This window comes from Lolium rigidum, chromosome 4 (genome assembly GCF_022539505.1).
Source record: "Lolium rigidum isolate FL_2022 chromosome 4, APGP_CSIRO_Lrig_0.1, whole genome shotgun sequence".
NCBI lineage: Eukaryota > Viridiplantae > Streptophyta > Magnoliopsida > Poales > Poaceae > Lolium > Lolium rigidum.
In genome coordinates this window covers 53703768-53714459 of record NC_061511.1, presented here as the reverse complement: position 1 = coordinate 53714459, position 10692 = coordinate 53703768, and the positions used below count along the sequence as shown (strand labels likewise).

At 47.3% G+C, this 10692-nt stretch overlaps 1 protein-coding gene across 2 annotated transcripts in view; it reads right to left on the bottom strand.

The window, feature by feature from the left end:
* LOC124708289 (probable leucine-rich repeat receptor-like protein kinase At1g35710) overlaps nucleotides 1–4634 on the bottom strand; it is a 20894-nt gene extending 16260 nt beyond the window's left edge. Inside the window, exons 1-3 of one of the 2 annotated variants that reach the window (XM_047239972.1) lie at nucleotides 4069–4634; nucleotides 3678–3818; nucleotides 3162–3410 (exon numbers count right to left, since the gene is read on the bottom strand). In XM_047239972.1, coding sequence (XP_047095928.1) covers nucleotides 3162–3410; nucleotides 3678–3818; nucleotides 4069–4516 — 838 coding nt within the window. In that variant the 5' untranslated portion in view covers nucleotides 4517–4634. Of the gene's footprint in view, nucleotides 1–3161; nucleotides 3819–4068 lie in introns of both variants that reach the window. The other variant, XM_047239971.1, reaches the window with a different exon arrangement.
* Nucleotides 4635–10692: the final 6058 nt, after the last annotated feature.

Below are 10692 nucleotides of genomic sequence, written 5' to 3'. Positions count from 1 at the left end.
AAGGTTCTCTCCGGTTCACCTCAGGAGTTCCCCTATACATGCGGGAATCCGCCTAAGTGTAGGAACCCCATGTCCAGAAGCCGGGCACACCCGGAGGGTAGCATTGGATATAGAACCATCTCAAATCACTTTTGTGCATGCCATGTGGACACACACAACTTTTGGGGCCATTCCCTAGGTCCGATGCTCGATTTACGACGAAACCCTAGTTACGTTGACGCGCCAGTCTACCCCTTTGACTGCATCCCATCGGGGTTCCCCGGTGGGAGTATGCCTACGTTTGAGCTTGGTTAGGTCATAGGTACATATGGAAACAAGTACCATCCCATATGATCCCAAGGTTCTCTCCGGTTCACCTCAGGGAGTTCCCACCTATACATGCGAGAATACGCCTAAGTGTAGGAACCCCATGTCCAGAAGCCGGGCACACCCGGAGGGGTAGCATTGGATATAGAACCATCTCAAATCACTTTTGTGCATGCCATGTGGACACACACAACTTTTGGGGCCATTCCCTAGGTCCGATGCTCGATTTACGACGAAACCCTAGTTACGTTGACCGCGCAGTCTACCCCTTTAGTCGCATCCCATCGGGGTTCCCCCGGTGGGAGTATGCCTACGTTTGAGCTTGGTTAGGTCATAGGTACATGTGGAAACAAGTACCATCCCCTATGATCCCAAGGTTCTCTCCGGTTCACCTCAGGGAGTTCCACTATACATGCAAAATGCTGCCTAAGTGTAGGAACCCCATGTCCAGAAGCCGGGCACACCGGAGGGTAGCATTGGATATAGAACCATCTCAAATCACTTTTGTGCATGCCATGTGGACACACACAACTTTTGGGGCCATTCCCTAGGTCCGATGCTCGATTTACGACGAAACCCTAGTTACGTTGACCGCGTCGTCTACCCCTTTGATTCGCGTCCCATCGGGGGTCCCCCGGTGGGCGTATGCCTACGTTTGAGCTTGCTTAGGTCATAGGTACATGTGGAAACAAGTATCATCCCATATGATCCCAAGGTTCTCTACGGTTCACCTCAGAGGAGTTCCCCTATACATGCGAGAATACGCCTAAGTGTAGGAACCCCATGTCCGAGAAGCCGGGCACACCCGGAGGGTAGCATTGGATATAGAACCATCTCAAATCACTTTTGTGCATGCCATGTGGACACACACAACTTTTGGGGCCATTCCCTAGGTCCGATGCTCGATTTCCGACGAAACCCTAGTTACGTTGACCGCGTCGTCTACCCCTTTGATCTGCATCCCATCGGGGGTCCCCGGTGGGCGTATGCCTACGTTTGAGCTTGCTTAGGTCATAGGTACATGTGGAAACAAGTACCATCCCCTATGATCCCAAGGTTCTCTCCGGTTCACCTCGAGGGAGTTCCCCTATACATGCGGAATCTCTCCCGCCCTTTTTTTCCCGCCCACCCTTTTCCCGCTGCTTCTCTCCCGCCCTTTTTCCCGCCCACCCTTTCCCGCTCCTTCTCTCCCGCCCTTTTTTCCCGCCCACCCTTTCCCGCTGCTTCTCTCCCGCCCTTTTTCCCGCCCACCCTTTCCCGCCCATTCTCTCCCGCCATGTTTTCCCGCCGTTTCAGCCCCTCGTCGGCCTATATATAGCCATGGCTTCTCCACTAACAGCACCAAGCAACATTTCTCCCTTCATCACTTCTCTCATCCAATAGAACCACAAAATCCTCCGAGCTGAGCTGCCGCTGAGATGGCTCCTCGTCGCCGTAGCAACACGGGCTTCATCGGCGTTCGCCGCGGCCTGCGGGACATTTCGCGGCTGAAATCACCGCCGGTGGTACGCGTGTGTGGCTCGGCACCTTCTACACGAAGGAGGCTGCTGCCCGCGCATACGACGTTGCGGCTTGGAGGTTTGGCCGGCCGCGCCACGAAATGAACTTCCCGGAGGTCGGGTCTCGACGGAAGCTCGGAGTCTCTCTGCGAGCCACTACTTCGCTCACGGGGTGAAGCGCGGCGGTACGGGGCTGGCCAGCGGCGGATTGATACCACCGAGACGGACGAGCAGTTCATGGCACGGTGGCGCGGGAGACCATCCCGGAGACGTCGAGGCAACGCGCGCATTACGGAAGGAGAAGCGGACGTACGGGAGAGAGAGGAGGGCGGGAAGCGGCGAGAGGAAGGCCGAGGTTGAAGCGAGTACGCCAAAGGAGAGGCGTCGACATGGGGGAGAATGATGAACGGTGGTTGTGGAACCTCACAACCACCGCTTCGCAGGACACCCCGGCGAGGATGAAGATTTCGACTTCTCGATTAATATGTGTGTGTCGAGTCCGTGTGTCTAGCGGGTCATGTGTCGACCCGAGTGTTCTTTAAATGCTTTGGTTTGTGTGTGGGTCTAGTTCTTTTAGCCGTTTTGGTTCATGTGTGTGGGTGTAGTTTCTTTAAGTGTTTTGCTTCCTCTCGTGTGGGTGTAGTTCTTTGTACTTGTTTCGGTTCGTGTGTGGGTCTAGTTACGTAAGCGCTTTGGTATGTGTGTGAGATTAGTTATTTAAGTATTTTGTATCGTGTGTGGGTCTTAAGTATTTTGTATCGTGTGTGGGCCATTCACCCCTCCGAGGTTCGATTTACGGCGAAGGGGTTCTATACCGCCCTTATACATATATATAGGTTTCCCGCAAAGGGGTTCGCCAAAATAGCGGTGAGAAATAAATAAACAAAAAAAATGATTGGGATTAATAATTATCTCTTTGGTGCAAAAAAAAATGGAAAAACAAAAAAAATAGCTGTGCCGACGGCCTTGTTTGTGCCGTGGGTGACCGTCGGCACGAGAAGAAGGGGACCCAGTTTTCGGTCCACTGTGCCGACGGCCGCCGTTGCGCCGTGGGCTACCGTCGGCACACCTGTAGACGGCGCCGTGACAGCCTAACGGCTGGGCCCGCCTGTCTTGCGCGTGTACCGACGGCCGTGGCTGTGCCGACGGTGACCTTCGGTCGCCACCTTTCTGTGCTGACGGTCCGATTTGCGCCGACGGTGACCGTCGGTGTAGCCAGCAGTGTGCCGACGGCCGGCCTGTGCCGACGGTCAGCTCCGTCGCCGGTCGACCAGGGCCTCTGTGCCGACGGCCCCGACATTTGGCCGTCGGCACATCGGCTGGCCGTCGGCACATGCCGTCTCTCCCGTAGTGGTGATTCACATGGACTCAATTTATATTGTGACTCGCCGCATAGAGCCTTATTATGGTCAAGTGAAAGAGTGGTCACTGATGCAGGGATAGTTGTATACCGAACTCTGCCAGTCAAACTGTTATATGATAAATTCAGGTCGTGCAGATTGTGTAGCATAGAAAGATTCCCTGGGATAGCACCACTTAGACTATTTCTACTCAAATCCAGCTCATATAGGCTGGTAAGATGCCCAAGTTCTTGTGGTATTTCCCCTGTCAGTAAGTTGTCTGATATGAGTATCGACAATAAAGAGTGACAGTGTCCTATCTCAGGTGGAATGCCTCCTAAAAATTGATTGCTACTTAGGTGCAGACGTGACAGAAGAACAAGAGATCCTAACCCTGGTAGTAGTATGCCATTAAGCTGATTGGACTCAAGTGCAAGTGTTGTCAGAAAGATCATTTTTGAGAAGGTCGAAGGAATGGAACCATTTATTTGATTGTGAGAGAGATTGAGGGAGGATATTTGTGTACAATTACCTATAGATGGTGGGATAGATCCATCAAGAAGATTAAAGGATAGATCCAAATATTCGAGCTTTGCAAGAACACCAATGTTTGATGGGATTCGGCCAGAGATAGCGTTGTCCATGAGGTCGAGATGGACAAGATGACGCAAGCCTGCAAAAAAAAATTATGATCTTAAAATTGTGCAGAGACAAGATGGCGAAATATGTTGTTTAATTTATGGTCTACAAAATTTAATGTGGTAAAGTTTTGGGAAAAAAATGGGGGCACGGAGTCCAGCAAAGCTGTTGCAACTTAAGCTGAGCATCTTTCAATCATCTAGCAAATCAATTGTAAAACAGACATTTACAACATGTGTGAATTGTATGATACTAGATCGAGAGAGGTCTGTTTCTGAAGTTACCTATGAATCGTGGGATAGATCCACTGAGGTCATTGTAGGATAGATCCAAGTACACGAGCTCGGCAAGACGACCAATGGATGACGGGATTGAGCCTGAGAGAGAGTTGTGATTGAGGCCCAGGTACATAAGATGGGAGAAGTCCCCAAAGTTGAGCCTGTCCAACGTGCCATTCAGGAGGCCCCACGAAAGCCAAATTTCCGACACAACTAGGGCAGAATCACGGCCACGAGGCAACATGGTGTTGCACTTAACGCCAGTCCAGTTGCAGGGGCTGGTTTCCTTTGTCCATGATTCCAGTTGGGTCCCTGTTCTGAATAGGCCAGATTTCCATTGGAGGAGTGCCTCAGCTTGCCGATCCAGTGGCGACTGTGTAGAATTCGAGGCGCAAGAAAGATCTGGCAAGGCAAGAAGCAACATAAGCTGTACCAAGGCTAGGAGAAGGCTCATGGTGTGCAGGTCTATTGTAGGTGAGGCTCCAAAGCACACATCTTACATACATGGATATATAGCCTTAGTTATCTCGTTGATTGTTCCAAGAAAATGACCGTGAGGTTTACCATGCAGCCCATGATTGACCAGATTGTGGAGCTGATTCCCCGAAGGACCGCGTCCAAGACTTTCTTACATTCTGCTCCACACAAGCACGCATCATTCACCGGATTTTTTCTTTTCCCACATGCTGAATGAAGACGCTGCAGGAAAAAGACCCCAGACAAGTCAGAACCTGTACAGTTTAGCAACTGAATCGACTTTGCTACTGGATTGAATTCAGAAGAAGTGTCTGTAACGAAGACCTCACTCGCAGCCCCTTCCGCAAGAATTTGAACCAGATAATTCGAGCCAAGAAAGATCTGTATATCCACATCGAATTTTTATAGTTTATTATGGGAATGCGACTGAATTGAAATCCATGAAGCCGCGGTAGTGGCGCCTGACCTGAAACACCTAGAGTGGAGGTGGGGGAGCTCGCAGATGGGGCAACGGGGCGGTCACGGTGGCGAGCGAGGCAACGGCTGTTCGCAGGGGACCGTAGGGAAAGAAGAGCCCATCGGAAAGCACCACGGAGAGGGGCGCCGCCACGCCGGAGAAGCACAACGAGGGCGAGGCCCGGCAATTCATCCCCATTTGCAGCGCTATTGGGCCCGGCATATTTCTATCCCTGAGAGATCCGCCCTATTGCCTTTTTTCTCCCTTCGATTCATATTAATGAACTCTACTTTGTCTAGACTAGTAAGTTTGCACGTCTACACAATATGCGTTCATCACAGATGACAATCTCGATCTGAAACAGTGGCTCGTGCACGTCCATTCTTTGATTTTCATGTGTGTCTTTTAGGCGGCTGTCAAGTCTAAAAAAGAGATTCTTGTTCGTAGATTCTCGATAAAGAAATTAAAGGCCGCTTGCTCGATGATGTTCTAAATAAGATGATGCTCTAAATAAGAAGGTTACATATATGCGACTCCATTGTAACATACAAAAATCTTTATGAATGGCTAGAAAAAGGCAGTTTGCATTCAAATCATGATATACGCCAATTTAGGTTTGATTTGTGATTTTCCAGTTTATGGCATCATTGTAATTTCTTGCATCGCAGCAAATAAAATCTTAGATATATATAATGGATATCTTGAAGTTATGACCAACTGCTTCATATACAAATGCATATCAATGTAGCAACCGTTGATATAAATCATTAAATTATCCTTTTATGAATTACCACAACATGCATGATGCACACATTCATTTTATGACAGCCAATTTCTTTCCAAGAACTCAAATATCTATGTTCACAATGAACAAACAAAATATCTGAACACAATCTGCAAATATATATCTCATATATTTACTCACATATCATTCACATACAGTTTTTGGACTGACCTATCAAATTTGTTTATAGTAATTGATCACATGTCTTTAATGCTTCCGAGAAACACATGATAAGCCTATATGGACAATTCTTATTCAAATTGGTCACACAAGACATGATGGTCTTGCGCTGGTTTGAACACTTGCATATGTAATGCTTCTGAGTAAAATAATGGTGCACTGATTTGAATAAAAACTTTGGGGAACAGAGGGTGGCATACTCCACCATTTGTTACCATATCCATTAAGCTAAACAGGAGGTCACAAGTGGCATAAAAACATCAAAGATTTACTCTCATTTCACATAACACTTTGTTTATGTATCTTGTGTAAATTATTAGCACTATCTTATGCTTGCAAGAGATAAGATTCATGGTAAATGAACATATAAAATCTCAGGGCATCGAAAAATAAACAACTTCGTGGGCTAACCGTTGAAAGGTAACAGAACAAACCTACGACAATTAATCATGCACAGTAGACGATATCAGTAAGAACTTTTTCCAAACCGCAATGGCAGAGATAAAATCAGGTGAGATACTTTGTGTTCACTGCATATCCAATACTAATTGCAGTGCCAAGATGATGTTTAGATTGCTAAATTCAGGTGTCTGAAAACGATAGCTGCTAACATTCAGTGTTCAAGCTAACTGCAAGAGCTGGTGTATTTCCAGAGAAGACAATCTAGATATAATAGTGTTACCAATAGTGTAGATCAGAACTGCTAGATAATTGATGCCCTCTGTAATGCAGATCCATCCACTATGTAATCCAGTAGGAATGTGCAACGACACCGCTTAGTCCAACAGGAATGTGTACGTACCGATGTTGCCTGGCTAGAAATGTTCACCAGCTCCGTCCGCTCCATTCAATGTATCCGCTCTCGCTCAACATTATTAACCAAGCAATCCAAGGTAAGTATCTTCCAACACTGTCAACTAATGTGAGTCCTAGATATGGAGCAACTTTCTTAATGTGATCAGTTGTATCATCTACCTTATCTTACTTCCACTGTATAACCAGGTTGATTATTTTCTTACCATCACAGGTCAATACCGCTACTCTGCATGCTAAAAAGTCATATGAAATCAAGTTTACTCTACAATTTTCTTACTGTCACACTTCGAAAAATGGTCCTCTGCATACTAAAAAGTAACACTATGGATGCGGCGTGCCGCCGCGCCTAGGCTTCCTAGTATGATGGAAGACTGGTCGATCCTGTTCATTTCTAAATTGGCAAATGCACACGTTACATGGGCTCCGCACAACTTAAAAGCCATCAGCTTTGTTTTTTATAAAATTCCTCTGGTGGCCAAGGGCGGAGAATGGTGACTGACCGCAACCTGTAGTTAGCAATCGAATCAATTTTATTACGGCGGAATTGGATTCCAGAAAGCCACGGCCTCGCACTTCTACCTGTCCGTGCTCGTGGCACCTTCCATACGTAGTCCTCCCGGGAAACAGTCCAGAGGGGTGAGATCGCGGACAAGGCGGACGGCGCCCGACCTGACACAGCTTGGTTTGGCTATTAGACTGGAGGTGGGGGAGCTCTCAGACGGGGCGACGGGGTGGTCGCGGTGGCGATCGAGGCAATGGTTGTTCGCTGGGGACCGTAGCAAAAGAAGAGCCTGTCGTCGGAGCGCATGATCAGTGACAAACTAAAACTTGGGCATGTAACCTACGGTTGAATAATCGCCTCACTCTGTCCCCGTCCACCGTGCGCCGCTGCCAATTTGCCACGCCTTTCTCCGCGTACATCTTACAACATCTACGTATTAATCTGTACATGTTGATTCGTGTTAAAATAAATGAAGAGAATACAAGCTGAGTACACATATGTGTGATGGAAGACTGGTCGATCCTTGGTTCATTTCTAAATTGGCAATGCACACGTTACATGGGCTCCGCACAACTTAAAAGCCATCAGCTTTGTTTTTTATAAGATTCCTCTCCTAAAAATAGATTCAAAACATGACCAGCTGGAAAATATGTGATCCCACTTACACCTGCTTCAGCTGAATGAAGATATAGACATAAAGGGGACGTTATATTTTTGTATCCAATACATTGAATCGACATGCAGAGATGTTTTGCTTATTGCTCATCAGTCTGTACTCACAAATATGGAAATGAGATACAAATTTTGAGGGCGAATATAAAACTGCCAACCCAGGAGATCATATATACAGCTTCAGATACTCTTTATGCTACCACAGTAATCATGCAAATCTTGCAGCCTGCTTTCATGAAGGGGCCTGAGCGCTATGTGGCTTCTATTTGAGAGCGCTTGATATACCTGCTGCATTCTCGGCCGGGCTTTTGGGTTGACTTGCAGGAAAGCAAAAGCCAACAGAGCAACCAAAATGACAGCCTTCTCCTCGTCCATGCTCAATGGTGCTGAATTTCGTTAATCCAGGACGTCCTTGAGCTTTGCCGGCTGCTCTGTTCGGCAAAAGAAGTGGAGGAGTAGATCACCTGGGTGCTTTCCCATAACAACTTCCAGCGCAACCACTCCGAAGCAGTACACATCACACTTCTCGGTTAACACACCATAGTGGATGATAATTCTGTGATAGGAAATAAAAATAGTCAGCTACATATGTCGGAACAGAACCCATTCTTAAGTCTATGTTATGAATCCCTTTTTCATATTAGTTAAAGTATCAGAATGGATTAAGCCCGCATACGTACCTGGGGCTATGTAGCCACATGTACCTGCAAAGATAGTGCTCCAGCTTGAGTAACCGTTCTTGAGATTCCTCGCCATGCCAAAGTCCGAGACATAAGCTTTGTAATCGAGGTCCAGAAGAATATTACTGCTTTTTATGTCGCGATGAACGATGGGATCATCACAATCATGGTGCAAGTAGGAGAGAGCTTGAGCTACATCCCTGACGACAGCAACTCTACTAGGCCGCATCCGACAGGGTCGCCGACTACCTCGCCGGCTTAAGAACCAAGGAACACTGGTCTCGCCTCTCACGTCAGGCCGCCGATGCGGCGAAAAACGGGTTTGAGACCTTGCGTGTTTGGTGCGGTGGACGAAAACCTCGACGACGACGGTTCTTCACTCCTCGAGGTATAGACCAAGGGGCGGTTACTAATAATGCTACACGCAATAATGCTACACCTACGGAGAGCTACGGACGATTTACGCGATGACAAGGATGAAATCCGACGTGGGCGTGGATGCTGAACGAGAGAAAAAAAAAGGGCGCCCCGCTAACTGCCGCTAAAAATCCCGCTAATTATGCACCAAAACCTACAACTACACCGCTGCACGTGGGTTTTCCTTTCGTTCAGATCGACCAGGGCACAAGGCCGAGCTGCCTCCATCGCGCCGTCATGAACGTCCAGGCCACGCGTCGGTAGCTCGCCATCTTCCTAAACCTGCTCATAGACCTCGCCGTCATGCAGTCGGCCGATCGGCTCGCCGACCAGCCCGCAAGTACCTAGACTCACGGAAGGCGAGCATCGCACACAGGTTTGCTCTCGTTCAGATCAATCCAATTAACCCTTCTTGACTTTTGCTACAGACGTAAGATTAATCTATAATATCTATAAAGTTCATCCCCACTAAAAAGCATTTAATGTTTGCAAGCTGAAATATAGTGTAGCCACGTCACCTTAATTTTTCCAATCCATCGGATTTCGCATGTATGGTCGTTGTTATCTGTCTAGCGATGGCCCTGTCCGGATCTCATGACGTCCAAAATCTGTCTGTAAAAATGAAAAGCTGAAGTGTTTTCTCAGCAGCACCGCTTGGTGTCTACACGCAATCAATCAGTAATGGTTGCCCGGCCCGCAGCATCTCTGCCTCTCTTGCAATTAAAACGCCTTTCATCTTCTCCATTCCAGCCGGTTGAGATGCGTCCAAAAGTCTTCACACCCAGAACGCCAAAGCCCCCTGTTAATTTTTACTTCAGTATGATGCTATGTCTCCATGGCCTTCTCCATGCTACAGGTGTGATCTCTCTTTCTCTTCCACTCTTTCCTCTCTCCGCTGAACTTATGTTTTCTTTATGAGATTTTAGGTATCACAACCTTTACAAGCTGTAGATGGTATTTTGGACCTACTTGGGAGTTTGGACTACCGTCTGATTCTTCTTGGTCCTGGGTGACTTCTACCACATGTCTCTTTGATTAATTATGTGCCTTTTATCTTTGGAGTGAGATTACACTTTCAGTCAGTTGTTTCCATTGAGGCAATTTTCATTCGGCCTGATTTTTTCTAAAGTCATGCTGGTTTGCATTAGTAAACTCAGAATTGTTGCCGAATTATGCGACCGCATCATATGGAGAAAATTACAGCAGAAGAATATGATATTTGTCAGCATTAGCAGCTAGGAACGCCCCTCCTCGAGTCACTTGCGTCAAATTGCCAATAATCAGTATTCATTTTGAATTCGACAAGCTTAGGTGGTCAGTCCTCCAAGATCCCCTGCAAATAAGTTCATCCCCACTAAAAAGCATTTAATGTTTGCAAGCTGAAATATAGTGTAGCCACGTCACCTTAATTTTTCCAATCCATCGGATTTCGCATGTATGGTCGTTGTTAGAGCATCTCCAGCCGCGTCCCCCAAACCGTCCCCCAAAGCGCGCCGGATCGAGCGTTTGGGGGACGTGGTTTGTTCGTGCCGCGTTTGGGGGACGTCGCTCCCCAGCCGCGTCCCCCAAACGCCGCCCCCAAACATTTCAAATAATTTTTTTAACACATAAACCATTTATATCAAATGTAGCATATGAATAAAAA